The 18281-nt window shown below is 50.5% G+C and overlaps 5 protein-coding genes across 5 annotated transcripts; 1 reads left to right on the top strand and 4 right to left on the bottom strand.

Annotated features, from left to right (window-relative positions):
• Window positions 1–256: 256 nt before the first annotated feature.
• On the bottom strand, window positions 257–1261 carry LCP9604111_2695 (oxidoreductase, 2OG-Fe(II) oxygenase family; the record flags this gene model as incomplete). Its single annotated transcript, XM_039070200.1, has 2 exons — window positions 257–824; window positions 930–1261. The coding sequence occupies 2 exons, from the start codon at window positions 1259–1261 to the stop codon at window positions 257–259; spliced, it is 900 nt and encodes a 299-aa protein (XP_038931447.1).
• A 2110-nt stretch (window positions 1262–3371) lies between these two features.
• Window positions 3372–6651, bottom strand: LCP9604111_2694 (putative C6 transcription factor (Mut3); the record flags this gene model as incomplete). The annotated part of the gene is made up of 5 exons (XM_039070199.1): window positions 3372–4439; window positions 4489–4873; window positions 4925–5536; window positions 5590–6343; window positions 6405–6651. 5 exons carry the CDS (start codon window positions 6649–6651, stop codon window positions 3372–3374), a joined length of 3066 nt encoding a protein of 1021 aa, XP_038931446.1.
• A 1508-nt stretch (window positions 6652–8159) lies between these two features.
• LCP9604111_2693 (sugar porter family MFS transporter) lies at window positions 8160–9912 on the top strand (the record flags this gene model as incomplete). The annotated part of the gene is made up of 4 exons (XM_039070198.1): window positions 8160–8334; window positions 8392–8594; window positions 8645–8725; window positions 8782–9912. The coding sequence occupies 4 exons, from the start codon at window positions 8160–8162 to the stop codon at window positions 9910–9912; spliced, it is 1590 nt and encodes a 529-aa protein (XP_038931445.1).
• A 793-nt stretch (window positions 9913–10705) lies between these two features.
• On the bottom strand, window positions 10706–14536 carry LCP9604111_2692 (uncharacterized protein; the record flags this gene model as incomplete). Its single annotated transcript, XM_039070197.1, has 1 exon — window positions 10706–14536. The coding sequence occupies one exon, from the start codon at window positions 14534–14536 to the stop codon at window positions 10706–10708; it is 3831 nt and encodes a 1276-aa protein (XP_038931444.1).
• A 1747-nt stretch (window positions 14537–16283) lies between these two features.
• On the bottom strand, window positions 16284–17569 carry LCP9604111_2691 (sigma-70 region 2 family protein; the record flags this gene model as incomplete). Its single annotated transcript, XM_039070196.1, has 2 exons — window positions 16284–16762; window positions 16822–17569. The coding sequence occupies 2 exons, from the start codon at window positions 17567–17569 to the stop codon at window positions 16284–16286; spliced, it is 1227 nt and encodes a 408-aa protein (XP_038931443.1).
• Between the last annotated feature and the right edge of the window lie 712 nt (window positions 17570–18281).

Here is an 18281-nt window from a genome sequence, read left to right as displayed (position 1 = left end):
CTATATTGTCTATTTCCTATATATTCTATACTTCTCTAGTCTAGTTTTCTATTCTATTCTATCCGTAACATTGGACCTGACATGTCAGACCCCAACTATACAACTCACCAGGATCAATCATCCCGAGGTCTTCACAAGGGCCTAGCCCAAGCATTCCAATCCTCCTTGGAGCATGGCTTGGCCATTGGCTTGGCCAGCCGAACCCGAGGCAACCACGTGGACGTCTGAGCTCCGCACAAGTACCACAAGTGCCACCTTACTTTCCCGAGCGGTACCTCCGCTTTGGCTGATACCAACTCCAAACGTTCAACCCAACCTTCGTCCCCTTTGTCACAGGGAACGCAGCGTGCCAAGTCTCAGGGTACCCTGTTCCATCCGACCGAAGGTTCTCCCAAAACACCGCATTACCCTTGATAGGCTTGAATGTGATCCCCATGTCATTCCCCTTCTCATCCCGCTGCTCACACTCCAAAAACTGACACCACTTCTCCCCAGCCGGCATCCTCAACCGCGGGAAATTCGTCCCCCCACCTTCACAGTCCGCGTCGATATACACCATAAACGTGCTGAAGCGGTCCCCCCCGCGCGCCAACGACCCGGCCCAGTCATAGTGGTGACGGTAGTGCCCGGAGGCATTGTAGCGCTGCGCCCACATGCGCTCGATGTATAAATCCGGGTGCCAGCCCTGGAAGCGGCGGGCGCGGTCTTCCAGGCAGCGGACTGTGTCGTCGCGGTCGAGGAGGGCACGGTCGGAGAGGCGTTTGGTCGGGTCTACCTGTTCTGTTTTGCCGTCGTAGACAATTGAAGGGGTGTATTTGTTCACACTGGGATTCAGGGGAGGGTTATCCGGTTAGCTTGGTTATATTGTGTGTTTTGTGTGGGTATCCGTGTTCTCGGGGATTTGGTTGCGGTTGAGATTGGTGAGTTACCTCATGTCCAGGATATGGTTTGCTTCGGTTTCGGAGATGAAGTTCTCGATGTATATGATCAGCGGTTCGCGTGAAAGGAGATGCACGCGGTACTCCTCGGCGCTGGCGCAGCGGAATGGCACGCCATCTTCGGGGCTGATGAAGCTGTCGTCGGTCAGGTTGATGCCCGGTCCTGGTGCGCTGGACTCATCGAAGAGCTCGTCGCTGTCGCTGGGTGGTGCCACTAGGCTCGGGAAGAATCCGCGCACTACCGGGTCCAGGATGAAGATATACAAGGGGACGAAGTAGAGGGCCCAGGTCAAGACGGTGGAAAGCTTTGGAAGTGACCCCATTGGATTGGCTATAAATAGTCCCGGCAATATGTATGTTGTAAGCCAAGTAAATGTACAGGAGGTTTGGACTGTTAGCTCTCCATGCGACCGGGGTGGAGGGTTGCAGATGCCAATTGATCTGTCTTTGTACAAAGATGAAGGCCCAAGGGCAATGGAAGAAGAATATGATCAAGAAAGAGTGTTGTATTGCAAGGCCATCTTGCGAAGGAAAGGGTTTGGACGTTGAGGTGGAAATGTCGAAGTATGTGGGTCTAGGCTAGGCTCTAGCCCGAAGTTAACGATGAGCAGGTTTCATTGGAAAAATAGCTACATATGTAGGTATACGGGGTTAGGGCGATCAGGAGTGAAGTCTGGTGTCAGGTAGCCTATTCCGTAGGCTGATTTAGGAAAAGAGCTGTACGGAGTATATCTGGATATGTGGCCAAGAGATTGAGCCTACAACTGTCGAAATGCTTATCTGGTTCGTCATTACCCAGATAGGCCTAGTCAAATGTGATATTCTATATCGCCGGAAATCGCTACATAGTCCTCCAGAGCTGCCGAAAAAAGAGTGACCAAATCCGCTATGTGTGGAGAATGTATCCATTAGATCCATTATGACATACGTAGGCCATCATAGCTAGTTATCTCAGATAGTTCTAGGCCACATACACCAGATATGACGTCCCGACGATACCCTCGCCAACAATATACAACAGGCTCACGACACTAGAAGTTAAATATTGCATACTCTCTTCTATTGCCTAAAATGATAGTATTTTCCCGATTAAGCGAAGATCTACATGATTTTAGAGTCCAGATCTCCAGGGACCAAGGATCCGAGCAGGGGTAAGTGGCAATGCATCCAAAGACCGAAGAGGGCCAAGTCAAAGTGCATGGTAGTTCTGAATACCACTGCAAATTGAGGCCAATTGGACAGCACTTGAGCATTAGCAAGACCTCGGGAAGAGGATGTCTAGTGTCTAGTAAACACAGACCCAGAGATGGTAGGTATGTATATAAACGTGCAAGGTGGCAAGAACTAGGGATAGAAGTTAGGGGAAGTCTCAGACTCTGATTGCCTATCATGTTCCTACCTTGTAAATTTAGTATACGGTTACCAATAGAATGTCTAATGAATATAAGGCCCAGATATCTCGGCCAAAAGGAGAAAGTAAAACATTCCATTCCTCCGTAAATATTCAATCTTCATCATGCATTAGAAACTTCCGACCTTCTTGGCTTCGGAGTCATTGATGATTGAACAATTCATGTTCGAGTTACCTATGTACTTAACTGTAACTACGAAATACACTGTCGATAGAATCAAACAGGGCTAGCTACCAGGTATAAGACATCGCAATGGAGCCCAACGAGTCTTATGGCGCGCTCGACTATCGCCGTCAGGGTCGGAGTCATTGCAGCACCTGGATCTCAAAAGCAAGGTAATACTAGCAGACATCCATGGCCAAGGCCGTAAAATGTGACCGCTCGAATTTCCCTCAGTCTTGGCCCGGACCTATCTAACAGCGAGGTCGGCAATTATCGCCGGCGACGGGTTGAATCCCCACATATTGCCCCTGAGAAGTAGAAGTTAGCGTCGTGATTTTCTGTCGATGAATAAGGAGTAGAATGTTTGCTCGGGTGAGCCTTACTGGTTCTACGCTGGTCCCGAACTGAGCTGCTCAGCGTAGAGGGATGGAGCGTGATTGAAACATTGGGATAACTTTCCATGCGGATTTCAGGGTCTCAAAAGACATGTTGACACGAAGTCAGCTTTACAACACGTGCAGCCTGTAGGCTCGCAAGTATTGAAAGGGAAAAACTGAGATTTGAGGGCTGGTTGGGGAAGGAACGTCGTCGGATAAGGGTTGATCCAGTACTTGATGCAACTATACCAAAGCACATAGAATGTTCACTTATCTCGCTCTTACTCCCATTGAATCAATAATGGACCAAACAAGACACATCAGGGGGTATAGAAATCCGGTATACATTTATAATTGCAAAAGAAAAGCGAGACTCCTAACCCCAACCAAATATCAACAGTTGTTACACCAAGATTTTGGGCATCATAATAGCATATCCTCGTAAAAGGCACAGCAAACGAATATGGCAAACCAGACCAAGGTTAAATGCTGTTAGCATTCATCCACTGAGCCCAATCCTCAGCAGACGCCCCGCTGCCCGGCCGATAGGCAGCATTATTGCCAAACAGATCATCAAAGGTTATCCCTAGATCCATATTCATGCCTATATTCTCATCGATGCCCATGCTGAAAGGAGGCAATCCATTTGGAGCGGGCATCTCTTGCTGTTGGGGTGCGGTTTCAGGTGCCATGTCAGTTGCGATGTTGGCCTGGAAATTGTAGCCCTGCCAGACGAAATTCTGGTTCGGGATTGAGACCAGGTCTGAACTGCTGCTCGCATCTGTCGGAGTCTGGCTCTGCGATATTGGGGAGTGGACGCGGGACGAAGTTCGGGAGTGGGAGGGGCGGAGGTGGCTTGGCACTGATGACTTCATCCCTGCGGAATTTGTGATGGGGTAGTTCGGTATGTTTTTAAAGTCAAAGGTGGGAGTGCCCCCTGCGCTGGAGGGATCCACTGGTGTGGTGGGCCCCATGCCTGGGGCTGAATCGAAGGAATACTGTGACGGCATACCTGCAGGGTCGTGCCGGAAGTGAGCATCTTCCAAGGTGGACATGGGCTGTGTTGGATACGCGAATGGATCGTCCGATGGGAACATCATTGGCATGAGATCTGGGAGGTTGGATGGATTGGTGAATTGCTGAGCCCATGCTAGACTTGATGGCTCTTGATTGGGCATGGAGGAGGTCATGCTGGAGGAAGAAATATGTTCCGGGGTTGTCATGGTTTCTGTTAGTAGGTCAGGCGTGGTTGAAATCCATGTGGACTGGTGATGAATATCAGCCGCAGGGCGATTGGTCACAGGCTGGACATTGTCCACACTTCGTTGCCGGCGATTCTGATCATCGGCGACAGCCGGCTGTGACATCATTTGCACTGGAAAAGTGCTTGACCGAACTGGCAGCGTCTTCTCGAAGGATGGCTTCGGCTGAGGTTCGGCATTGTTCGGCTCAGGCTCGGCGGTGTTGGATGGGGCGGGGCGCTTGAGATTGACAGGGGTCTTTGAGCTCTGGCGATTTTTCAACATCTCGGGCAATGTTTTGAACAGGCACTGCATTGTAATTAGTCAAGGACATTCCAAATTAGATAGAAGAACTTACGTTTAAGCTCTGAGAGCACCGGTCGGCAGCAAGACTCTTCTTGGCCAATCCGGCTAGAGTATTTTTGCCCTCCATGGCATCTTTCAGGACGCCATCTTTGGCTGTGGGCGAATCCGGGTTCTCAAGCACGAAGAAGATCAAAGAGAGGATAGCGAAATAGGTCGTATACATGGTAAACCAGAAGGATCCATTGAGCAGTCCTCTCTTTTGCATTCCGGTCGTGATGTGAACAATATTTCGGGAAACGCTGACGCAGGCTGCCGCGCAGGCATATGATCGCTTGTCTACGCCACGCGCTTGCGAACCGCCGGTGACGTAGTGGAGGAATGGGCGGTACATGACCATCTGGACGTGGGCGTAGCTTATACGCAGCAATTGCCGGACACTAGTTATGTTAGCTAAATTAGTTCCGAGCACCACTGTAGACTGGACTTACCGTTCTAGCTGGGGCGACACTTCTGTGCCCGGTCGCAGAGCAGGGGGTAATTCCTCCATCCAATTTTGCAGATCTCGTTCGATCTCCCGGATTTTGGAGTGGCTGACCATGTATCGCTGGTCTGACTTCGAGCGATAGCGAGCATTCTTGACTGGGTAGATATATTTCACCACCTTTAAGATGATGTTGGAAAGACGAGTGTGTGCATTGCATCCAGCCATCAACGGTGTATAGTTAGACGGGGGTTGAGTAATTCCTTCGGAAGTGATGAAATCACCATCAACTTCCATTGGGTACTCTTGATCGATATCGTCGTCACTCAGGATCTGGGGAAGACCCAATAATGTGCTCACGTAGATGTCCATCTTCCGAACGACCCAGAAGATGCGCTTTCGAAGCTCTCGTTCGAGGGGATTGAAGTCTGCCGCAACAGAGCGATGGAGACCTAATCGCAGTGCTGAACGAAGTGCAATTCCCACATATGAATAGCATGTGCTCAGCTTCGCGGATGATTGGAGGAAGAGAACCATAAAGCAGATTGCTTGTAGAGAAACCAAGTCACGGCAGTCAGTGATCTCCAGTAGTTGTCGACCGGCCTTGAAGAATTGGAACCTGTCAAAGAAATTAGGCGGTGCCAAAATCAATACAGATTAACCATGACTTACCCTTGGCCTATTGCGCCTTCGTAGCCAGCCAAATCCAAGGTACCCTGTCCTGATTCATCGTCCGAGAACAAGCAGCCAACGGCAATGGCAATATATAAAAGCGGCAAGAAGGAGTGATCTTGGTTTGTGAATTGTTCCGGGGGAGTATCGTAAATGCGCTCCAGACTTGCAAAAAAAGAGGGTATATGCACAAATTTCATCAAGGAGCAGGCATGATCGATCGCATTGTGGCACAAACGGCGCGCAGCCGCCCGCGGCGGCAGGTCATGTGTGGGAGGTAATGTTGAATCTTGAGGCGACTCGGACACAGACTTCGGACTATCCATCATATGCGCACTTATCGAGGGGCGCGATCGAGCCATAGGCGCTGTAATATCCGCGGCGCCCAGCTGTTTGCGCAACCGGCGAACAAAGAGAACGCCCGAGGTGTGACCGTGATAATCCCAATGGCCTTGGTCATCTCGATCTAAGCAGCCCGAATTATCGACCATGGTTTCGAGTAGTCCCTCGTCTGCGCCTTCTTGCGCCGGGTCAAGTGCGCCTGACGGTCTGACATCTTCCGTCGCTTTTGATTTTTGCGCGGCTGTGAATTTCTGTTCTGTCGCATGCAGGTCTAGTTGTGGATCATCGAGGTCGACATTTGGAAGAACGATTCGGAGTAGCGCTTCGGCTTTTTGAAGGCGATTTTCCAGGGCCTCGACATATTGCGGGGCGGGATTCCGACGACGGTTGGAAGGCTGGTCATATGAGCAATCTAGAAAGATTTGTTAGGGCAAATGGAAAAATTTCGAGATATAAACATATGGGGCGCATACCATAACTATAAACAGTGCAATGAGTACACGGCTGTTTGCCATCGCACTTGATTTTCTTCCTACGACACTCGTCGCATGCGCGGCCAACGCGCCGTCTCTTCTGCGCCGGCAGTGATTTGGAGTCCATGATGGTGGCATCAGGGGTAGGAGTATCGTGGTGATCGTCATCATGCGAATACTTCAAGTCGGTCATGGGCGCGGGATCCTCCTCATTCTCGCCAGAAAGAGGGCTCGTCGTAGTCGCCATGACTGGATATCTGAGGTGCGTAGAATGCACGGAGTCATGTAAAGATGAATATGGATCTTGGCGGGCAATTCAAAGTGAATACTATCACTATATGACCAAATATCACTAGGGCATGGACGGCCCTATATTGACAGTTGTAAGATAAGTAGAGTCACGAACGAAGACTGAAAATTCCTATGCCAAGTCCGACAATGTCGATCGAAGTCTCGGTGGTGAAAAAAAAAAGTTCGCTAGAATTTGGAGTAGTTGAAGGGTCTGAGGGGGACTAGGGTCTTGAGGGGGGGAAATGGAGATCGACGATGATGAAATGATTATTCCCGAGGGCGGTGTGAGGAAAGATTATATATCCCAAGAGTCCAGGATATCCCAATGTATATATCTTGGAGAAAAAGAACGGCCAAGTTCCCGAGGTCAAAATTCAAGCGAGTTGACACTATAGTTTAGTCATTCAGAGTCGCACGCCTTATGACTGGTTGGTGGATATCGGCGGTTCATATGGGCGACACCGATCAAATAAAGTTCCGCCGTCATTTTCCTTTTTTCCAGAATTTTCGCTCTTTTCCCTTTAATTTGAGGCATTTTCGGCCTTTTCAATGTATAACAGGCCGAATCTCCCAGGTCTTAGCCCGGCTCCACTGCCCCATTCGTCTAGCCCCCGGTCAATTCGCCGACTTCCATGTATGTGTTGTATATGGGATTGCAAAGCGAACGGCAGCGTTTGAATTATTAATAGGCGTGCTGGGGCTAGTTCACTCATGACTACCTCGTATCAGCCTCAGATGAGCCTGTTTGAGTAAGATATTACCGGTTCTGGCATATATCATCCATCGACGGAGTATCCCGGCACAGAAAAGGGTGATCGTCTGGGAACTAATAATACTTCCAAGGTTCCTCATTTCTATTTGTGTGATTCGACTATCGCGACAATAGTACGGAGCCCTCCGTTTCTATTCTTGTTCCCTGCGTAACAGGAATTGCCGTTGCAAGGTACAAAGTACACGCCTGGACCCTTGAACGCCCTTGCGCTGCCATCACGAAGGGATCTGCCATGCAAAGGGGTCCGTTGAAACAAGGCAATATGCGGCAAATAGCTTCGACAGTCCTGGAACGCGAAACAGGGGGAATGCGAACCTCGAAATGACCTATAAACGACAATCTATTTTGAGGCCTCCGAAGTTCGGGTTTCCGATAAGCCTCATCATAGTGCTCCACACGGAGTATATAACATTGTTCGCCAAGTCACCTGCGTCATAATCGTTCAGAATTATCAATTAGCCTATTATTAACTATCCACTTCCTTTTAGCCATCGATCCTGGCGATCCCTCGCATCGGGCATGGCATTCCATTTGAAATTAGCCCCTGTGGCACGTCCCACTTTCCCCAAGGTGGATCGGCATGTATAACAACGCCAACGCGACTTTCTCGCGACGTTCGCTGCCTCGGCCTTATATGGCTCGTCTCGTCCTATGCCGATTTCCACAGGCTATGGGACAAAGCGATACATACTATGACTTTCTACCTCGTCACCTTCTGCTGCGCCTTCGCCGCGCTGGGATCATTCCTGTTCGGCTATGATTCGGGCGTGATCTCTTCTAGTATCGAGCAGGAGGCCTTTCTGCGCCGGTTCGGGTCTCCTGCTTTGTCTGATGCCGTCGCCGGGGGCATTATTTCCTCGTATACCGGTGAGACTTCATCTTCGTTGCATCTTGCCGCGACCCGGATCTAATCTTAGTGATCAGGAGGCGCAATCGTGGGCTCGATGCTCGCGTCATATGTCTCGGACTACTATGGCCGCCGAATGGTCCTCTTTATCGGTGGTCTGCTTGCCACTCTGGGTGCTGGCCTCCAGGGAGGCGCAGTTAGTATCGCCATGCTTATCGCCGGTCGATGCATCGCGGGTCTGGCAATTGGGCAGATGTCTGCCATTATCCCCGTTTATTGTGTAGGTTGATACACGGCCCAGCTGCTAAGCCTCGTCTGACGTGAGCACAGAGCGAGGTTGCCCCGCCACAGATTCGGGGAATGCTGGCTAGTATGCAACAATGGATGCTTGGCTTAGGTTTCCTGGTTGCTGTGAGTAATCGCCGGGATTTCCTACCTAGATACGATCCAGCTGACAGGGTTTCAAGCGATGGGTGGGATACGGGTGTACTCTCCGAGGTGGAGCCTTCTCCTGGCGTTTTCCACTCTCCTTTCCAGTCATACCAGCAATAATTCTCATCTGTGGCATCTGGTTCCTTCCCGAATCGCCAAGATGGCTCATCGAAAAGGGTAGAGAGGGGGAAGGTCGCTCAGTCCTCGCCCGACTCCACCTCAACCGAAACGCAACCAACAACCAGCTACTCGAACACGAGCTCTTCCAAATCCAAGAGAGCCTAGCATCCGAGAAGCACTTCGCCGTAAGGTCCTGGCGCCACCTTCTCCTCTCCCCACGGTGGCAATGCCGAATCCTCCTAGCCTGCGGCTTGCAAGTATTCACCCAGTGCTCAGGCACAAACGTAATCTCAAACTACAGCCCGCGCCTCTTCCAAACGCTCGGCCTCACAAAATCAACATCCCTAATGGTAATCGGACTCTGGAGCGCGCTGGCGCAGCTCTGGAACACGCTCTTCATGCTATTCGTCGACAAAGTCGGGCGCCGGAAAATGCTCATCCCATCCCTTTTCGGCATGGGCGCAGCCCTATGCATCGAAGCCACACTCGCGCTGTACATCGATTTCAACGACCCCAACGCCAACCCACATGCCCTGCGCGCTGCCATCGCCATGTTCTTCGTCTTCTCGTTCTTCTTCACGGCTCTAGGCATGATCTCCTGGATCTACCAGTCCGAGGTCTTCCCCACGCCTATCCGTGCGCGCGGCTCGTCGATGGCGACCGCTGCGAACTGGAGTGTTAGTCTTGTCTTCGCGCGGTGCTCGCCTATCGCACTGACGAATATCGGGTCTAATTATTTCTACTGCTTTGTCGCGTTTAATTGGGCGGCGATGGTACTTGTTTGGGCCTTTTATCCGGAGACTGCGGGTTGTTCTCTTGAGGAGGTCGAGGATGTTTTCACGGCAAAGTTTGTTGAGGAGCAGTCGGAGCGCTCTTTTGTTGACGAGAAGACGCCGGTGGCTATTACGCCGCGCTCGCAGATTCGGCGCCAAGGACTGCATCCGCTGTCGATGAATCCTACTTATGAGCATCCTACTTATGACACTGCTAGTATCGGTAGCAGTCACAGTGGGTCTGGGAATGATATTGAAACTAAGGCGGTTTAGATTGTACGATGTAAGATTTATGATATGAATTGATGAAATGAAGTATTCACGAAGAGAACATCTTATGTTTTCGATGTGATTTCCTTGGAATCAAATCGCGCTACTCCGTCTACTTCGCAATAAGATTAGAAAAGGAAGATTTCAAGGTTCCACCAAATTGCCTCTTTGGGAATACCAAGACCCACGTCCGAAATAGGCAACTAGATCCACCAGCATTTTCAGCAGCTTGAATGCATTATTGATAGCAAAAATTGTCTCAATTAAGACCAAAATGACTATCACAATGGGTAAAGTCAATCACCAACTAGGTGTAGTGTTTCGTCTGTGAGGGCTTTGCTTTGATGAGTTTGGGACTTCGGTTCGAGTGTGGGGTGGATTTGGTGCTGACGATCGATGCGTGTAGGGTCAAGTCGAATGATTGCACTCTTTTGCCCAGAATTTGGATGTGCTGGACTTTGATGGGGGGATTGAGGCTATGGATCTGGGGTTTAATGGGGTAGGTATAGGATGGAAGATAGAATAGCATAGGGCTATCGGCTGCTTTGGTTCCATAGATCCGAATGTTGACGCGTCAGCTTATGAGAAGAGCATATGGGTTCAAGTTGCATGGGCAAAGCGCGTGTGGAAATTCAGTATTCAATAGTCTATACAGTATACCACTTCTACCTCTATGTGGCCGTCTATTTTTTGTGAGTCAAATCAGACCGTCTAAATCACAACTAGCGAGCAGCAAATACTTTAACAGCAAGTTATACAAACCCCAATAAAACATGTGGTAAATGGCCAATATTGCTTAAATAGGCTCGTCACGAGGCTCAACAAGGATCTCGTTGACGGAGACATGCTCAGGTTGCGTCAGGGCGTAAACAATGGAGTTGGCAACATCCGAAGGATCGAGGATCTTGGCTCCGGATGGCTCTCCGAATTTCTTGACGGCTTCAGCGTCCGTCGACATGCCCAGTAGGTCAGTGGAGGTGTTGCCGGGCTGGATACTCGTCACGCGCAAGCCAGCGCCTGCAGTCTCGAGGCGGAGGGCTTGGAGGGTGGCCTCGACGAAGAACTTGCTAGCCGAGTACACACCTAGACCAGGGAAGACCTTTCGTCCGGCATCGGAGGAGATGGCGACAATATGGCCGCGGCCGCGCGAGAGCATGCTAGGCACTGTTGACGAAAGAGCGTGCAAAAGGCCCTTGCAGTTGACGTCGACTGTGCGCTCCCACTCGTCCGTCTGCGTGTTTGCCATCATGGTGAAGTACATGACACCAGCGCATGCAACCAAGATATCCACTGGTCCGAGCTCCTCACTTGCTGCTTGAACGAGAGCTTCCACCTGAGTCTTGCTTGTGACGTCGGTTGATCGGAGGATACACTTCACGCCGTGGACTTCGACCTTGCGCTTGGTGCTCTCAAGAGCATCCAGGCGTCGAGCGCCAAGTGCTACAGCACAACCCTGCTTGGCTAGGGCGGCTGCTACCGCCGCACCGATGCCTGAAGAAGCACCAGTCACCACGGCGACTTGACCGCTGAGTGGCCCCTTCACTGAAACCCCGTTGGGTCGGTTGAGGGCATTCTGACGAGATGGGGGCCGGGGTAGCCATCCTCGCGCAAACCAGTGCCGAGTGTAGGTCTCCAGCAACAGGCTGTCCACCTTGGGACGCTCGATAACGGCCCGGAAAGGCCTGGTCAAAGCGTTATCAAGGACCACGATATCTCGGAGGAACTCGACAGTCGGCATGCCACTGCGAAGAATATCGACGGTAAACGAACCATCACCACCCTTGGCCGAGCCTCTCTTCTCGAACCACAAGGCCACCCATTGATCCCATGGGAGAGGTTTCGTCTCATAACCAAGCTCTTTAAGGTCCTCAAAGACCGACCGAGTATCGACCGGCGTAGGGTCTCCGAGATGGAACACCGTTTGGTCTGCCTGGGTCAGAGTGGCAAGGTGCACAATGGATTTGCTGACAAAGTTCACAGGGGTCATCTCGGCACGCCATCCGTCCACCTCTGGGGCGTATCCAAGCTGGATGGATTCCACAATCAATGCAGTGAGCAAATCCCACGCATTAGCGGAGCCTGTGACACTGTGACCACTGATGGTACCGCACCGGTGAATTTTGACTGGCAATCCACGCTCACCAGCCTTGAGAACGAGCTGCTCTGCAACCCACTTTGTCTGGCCATAGCCATCGAGTAGCTTTTTGGGGACATCTTCTATATCTAGTATAGTAGTCTCGGGCCAGCCTTTCTCGCCAGATGGGGGCAAGACACCATTGGTAGAGATATACTGCACGGTCGCGCCACCCTTAGCGGCGAGACGCAGAATCTCTCTGGTTCCACCAACGTTCGCTCCCCGAAGTGCAGCGTAGGGGTAAACAAGGTTGACAGTGGCTGCAGCATGAACAATTACTTGGACACGAGCCGCGATGTTGTCAAATTCCTCCGGACTCAGGCCCAGTCGAGGCCGGGAAAGGTTTCCTGGTAAGATTTCGAGACGCTCCAGGATAGAATCGCGCCAGAGTCCCATATCTAGGAGGTTCCTGCGGATTCGGGCCACACCTCCGGCTTGATCATCCTGCTCGGGGTCGCTGAAACGCACAAGACAGATGATTTTAGCAGAGGTGTTCTCAATCAGATCATTGAGCAAGAAAGCGCCCAGGAAACCAGTCACACCAGTCAGAAGCACCGTCTCAGCCGAGCTGATTGAAGTGAACGCAGTATTCGTGGGCTTAATGTCCTCGTCCAGTGTGGAATCGGAAAGCAAGACAGCGGGCAGATTTGCTTGCACTTCTTCAGTGTGGCCATCTCTGACAGCACGCACAGTCTCCAAGTGGCCGGAAAGAGTAGTGTTCTCCGCAAGACGAGGAATAGGAACACGGAAGCCGAAACGTCTGGAAAGCTTGGATGACAGATCAGCCAGAGACAAGGAATGTCCACCCAGATCAAAGAAATTATCTTCGGCCTTAATCAGGCTCTTTGAGACTTTCAGAACAGCCTCCCAGATTGCCGCAATGTCATGGAGACCGATCGGGTCTTTTCCTGTGCTTTTCTCGCTGCCATTGGGACTAGAGCTACGAGGCGAAGGGAGATTTTTCATATCAACCTTGCCAGAGACCTCGTTAGTAGGCAACTGGTCTAGTGCAACCCAGAGAGCTGGGATCATGTATTGGGCAAGACGGTTCTCGAGGACACGACGCGAGCTGGGGGAGTGGCCGGACTCGTTGATCACGACCGAAGGGCGATCGGAGGAAGCCTCCTTATCGGCAACAACATATGCGACCAGTTGTCGTTCCAGTCCATCGCCGTACGCAGTGACAACGCACTGACTAACAGCCAAGTATTGGCAGATGTCACTTTCGACCTTTGCCGGCACAACCGAATATCCGCGCAGCTTGATCATTGCGCCGACGCGGCCGGTGATCTCGAGGAATCCGGAAGGCAGCTTGCGGGCTAGATCGCCCGTTCTGTACATACGAGCACCGGGTGTGGAATCAAAGGTGTCTGGAAGGAAAGCCTTTGCAGTGGTCTCGGGAAGGTTAATGTACTCGCGGGCCAACAAAGGACCTCCAATGAAGAGTTCTCCCGATGTGCCCGTCTCCACCTCCTGTCCATCCTCGTTTAGAACGTAGGTGTGTGCAGGAACAATCGATGGGCCGACTGGGCAGTAAATGGAGTCGCCATCAACCATCTCACGGATATCTCCGCAGGCAATCTCATGCGTTTCACACGCACTGTAGCAGTTAAGCAAGCGGGCATTAGGAATAATTTTGATGGCCTTGCGGGCAAGATCGGTTGTCACCACCTCACCGTTCAGCCAGATGATGCGTAAATCAGGCACACGAGTACCGAACCGGGGATAGCGTGAAAGAACGGTAGCCAGGAGTGTGGGTGTCATGAGGGTTTCAGTGACCTTCTTAGCCGAGAGCAGGTCAACCAGAGCTGCGGGGTCATAGCTCGTTTCATCGGGCACGATAACCACGGTAGCTCCGCGCAGTAGCGGCCGCAGCATCTCCCAGATGAAGAAGACATTGCAGGCCACTCGATCGCCCGGTTGTACGTCCTGCACTGCAAATCTCAAATCGTATGATAGTACCGGGGCGCGGTGTGGATTGGCGATTCCTTTCGGCTTGCCTGTTGTGCCTGACGAATAGGACACAAACGCCAAACGGTCCAAATCGTCATCTGCGGGCAACGGAGAAGGTTCCTTGGCGTGTCCATTGATCTCGGCAATGGGTCCATCCAAGGCAATTACGGGGACGGGCGCCTTGATTTTGTCGGTCTCAGATTTGTGGGTGATAATCACGGCGGGGCTAGCGTCCTCGATAACATCCGCCAAGAGGTCCGCGGGGTAAGCCAATTCGAGAACAAGGAACGCACCACCCGCACGGAGCGCTGCCAGACAGGCAATCACGTAATGTGCGCTGCGAGGTAGGAGCACACCCACGAGGGTGTCCCGGCTCACTCCATAGGTCCGTAAGCGACTGGCAAGAGCCTCAACCTCTTCATCCAGCTGGGTATATGTATATGTCGTGGTCTCGTCTTCCAGAGCGATGGCATCTGGGGTTGCCTGTACCTGTCGCTTAAATAGTGTGGGCAAATCCTTAGTGATATCGAGGATGGCCATTGTTTCGGAAAAGGGGTATACAGGACAAAATAAGGAACTAAAAAAGATATGATTGTAAAGTTGTGGTCATAGGGAATGTCGATGTACGTCGATGGTAAAGAGAAGAACGAGGAAAGACGAAATTTTGTTGAGATTCCAAGAGCTTCGAGCAATGGAACCTATTAACCTTCCAGGGCCGTATTCGCGTGGGGTTCTCCGGGAACGGGCTTCTTATCGTGACTCCGATACCGTCTACTTCCATGTCAACCATTTAGGTCTTCTTCTAATTAGAATATTGAATATCCCGTTAATTCTGCTATAGTCCTCTTTCTACATTCCTCTTCATGTAAGCTATATGATGTCAAGCCTCAACAAATATGAAGAAATCACATGTGACTTCCAAGGTTGGCCCCACTTAAGCCATTTGCATGTGAAAGGGCGCTTTTCCCAACACTTTGGTTGGAGGCGTAATAACCTTGGAACCTTGGAACCTTCGAAGGCGCCATGGGCAATTGGAAGAATCTTTTTTATTTTTAGCGTTGGCCCAAGGAAATTAAGAAACCGCCGACTAAATAGGCGTGAACATCTACAGATTCAGGCATCAAACGCACAGACCACTTCAAGCAGATCTGTACTAATGCAGACCCTTGTCAAAGTATCAGTCTCATCTTCAGGCGCAAAGGAAAAAGCTCAATTGCCGCTGTCCGATACTTGAAGAGCTCTCGACAAAATACATTAACAGAACCGTTGACTTACAGATATCTCAATAGCCAAAAAAAGTTCACATTCATTGTCGCTAAAAAGATTAAACCACGTATCCACCTGGGCACGTGCCCACTTGCCTACCTAGGAATAGTGGCACGGCCGAATGGAGCTTCCCGAGATTCATCTGGAACCAATCCTGCGATATTCATACATAAGTCATGTTCATCCATAGATGTCTAGCTGTTGCAAAATAAAACGTTGCACTATTAATGCGTATTCTGATGCTACGTCATCTATGCAGCAATTGATCTTGTCCACGGTTTCCATTGGCTTGCGCATCTCACGCAGAATGGGTGATGGGGTGCATGCTATACTTCGAGGGATACCATGGGGCGAATAGTGCTCACGACCATCATTTATGATTAACACATATCCTTTAGCCCTGTCACTTCACAATCATCTAATTCCATCGATAGTTCACGGTATATTATAAGGGATAGCAAGGGTATATACAAGACAAGAAACCGTGAAAGAGTGATACAAGAGGGTAGAAAACATAAACATAAACATAAACATGAAAACATAAAAAAAACACAAGTCATCTGGTCCAGGCCAGTGCTATACATTACTCAATGAATGAGTGCATCGAGGATCCCACGACGAAGACCCGCGTCCCAGAGTCGATAAGTACCCAGAGAAGTCCGAGAGCTCCTCTACTGAGGCAGCAGGAGCAAAGCCGGCGGCACTGGTGGGCCGTCACTGCGTTCAAGCAGGGCTTGGAGAATGGCGTCAAATGCAGCCATTCATCTCGACTTCGCTGTCATCCACGGATTTCTCGAGCGAGCAAGATTGCTACACGCGCTAGGGTATTGCAGTACTCTTACTAATCCCACATCGCGGTAGTTGTTGAGTGTCATTAACGCTGTGAAATGGGCGACCGTTTGTGTTTGGTCATCTAATGTGTTGCATCGGGCGCTTGGGGTGCCGCGAGGATTTGATGGAGGATGGATGTTTCTTGGACTGCCCTGTGTCGGATCATGTCCAATGATTGGGGGTTGTCACATCAATATACGGCAAGCTGCTCACAGGATCGGAGAAAGTCGAATAATTCTTCATACTGGATCTCATCCGCTGGGATCGCTTCTGAGTAAGGTGGGAATGTTGGTTGAGGTTCGGGGCTGACTTCTGAGAAGCCCGAGGAGGTGGAATATAGCGGAGATAGCATTGAGCGGGGGCTTAGAGTGGGCTGGGGTGCTGGTGGTAAAGTCTCAGATGAGGCTGGCGCATGTTGGTCATAATCATAGAAGAAGGTCTCATCTCCCGGCAAGATATAGTTCTGCCAGTTGGTCATCTCGCGTGCGTCTCGCATGTGCACCTGGCTTATTTCCTTGTGGCCTAGTCGGGGATCAGAATCCTCCAAGGCTGCGGTATTCAGACAGGAAATGATTGCATCATCGGAGATTTCGTGAGGGTTGTCGGAGCGGTGCTCCTGGAGCACGGAGACAGCAGGATCGCTATGAACAAGGGGATTTTGGGTTTCGTCTTCATCACGAAGAATTAGCTGCATATACTAGAAAGGGTAATTTGGAATGCAACAGTACCTTTGATTATCCCAGACACAAAAGTCGGTGTATAACAGTCGTTGGCCATGGGTGACTGGTAATGGGTTTCATAGGAGGAGGCTGGCATATCGTCCACATAGGAGTCAAATATTCCGTGTGCACCTCGCTCCAACTCTATAGGAAGAGTATTGAATGTGTCGAATTGCGCATCGCTGATCATAGTAGTTGGCGATGGCACGAACTGATATGGGAGCATGGAGGGTGGTGGCCATGAGAAATTGTTGAGATGTAGATCATAGCTCGGACAACTTTGTGGATTTACATCAATAAAGTCGTCTAGTAGAAGAGGAACATCGTGAGATTGGACAGAAGATGACCGTGGAGGAAACCGAGGCATATCATTAGATTCAATCAACGGAGGATCCGATGAGATAGAATCCAAAACAAACATATCGCAGTTAGCCTCACCATTGAGATCTTCTCTGCGTGTAGCTTGCTGGATCCTGGTTGATCTCCTCACTCGGGGTTCGTTGTTCTTGTTGTCACCGTCTGAATTCGCTTTCTTCTCTGACCTTCGTTGTGCACCCCGAGTCTTCCTGCGCTCCCCACGTTTTGCTTGTGGTGCCTCTTCTTCACTTTCACTTTGGCGAGTGCCGCCTTTCTTCTGGCGCATATATTCTTGCATAACGTGACGCTTCACTTGGGTTAAGTTGGTTCGCCTATTCTTCGAAGAGTCGATGAATTGCCACCGCCCATTGCTGGCAGCCTTATCAAGAAAGGTTGACATCTTTCTGGCAGAAGAAACGTATATGAGCCGTGCGTCTCCTTGTGGGGCAAGGGAGGGATAGCATGGAGAGGTTTGAGGATATAATCGCTGGGGCGAGTCTAATGTCCGCCCTTAAAAGAAAGAGATCCAAGAATAGAACACCGAAGGAAGAATGGGGCAACTCTGCAAATATTGATCTAACGTAAAAAGAAATATACAAACGCACGATCAGGATAACTAGATACAGAGCATTAATCGGGATATGCTTCTCCACTCATCGTCTTTAGACTAGACTAGAACGGTCTTCCAGCACATTGGCCAACAAGTGTGGAGATCAGCATTACAGCGGGCCAGGGCGCAAATAGCCGTGTATGAGCTATGCACCTCTTGGTAGCTTGGGGGTCAAAGTACTAGAATTGGGACCCCAACTGGGGCGTCAGGGTCGATAAGATCCCCTGAAAAAGCTGTGACAAAACCAACTTTCCATGTTGTCTCCTCCATATTAGGCAAAGCTTGATCTACCAGGTCCATATTTCACAGCAAGTAAACTGGCTCCACTACCCCCATATGTCGAATCATCAATTCTGTGTGTCCGGGTGTCTACCCGGCATTCTACCCGATCTGCAGTCTAATTCCCGTAAGTTGCCTGTGAGTTACAGATTGAAGGTGATCATATAGTTCCCTCGCTTAGAGCATAATCACAGCTGTTTCGTACCTTGCAATATTTTGTAAT

Source organism: Penicillium roqueforti (assembly GCF_015533775.1).
Source record: "Penicillium roqueforti strain LCP96 04111 chromosome Unknown scaffold_03, whole genome shotgun sequence".
Taxonomy (NCBI): Eukaryota; Fungi; Ascomycota; class Eurotiomycetes; order Eurotiales; family Aspergillaceae; genus Penicillium; species Penicillium roqueforti.
This window is presented reverse-complemented; position numbering and strand designations above follow the sequence as displayed.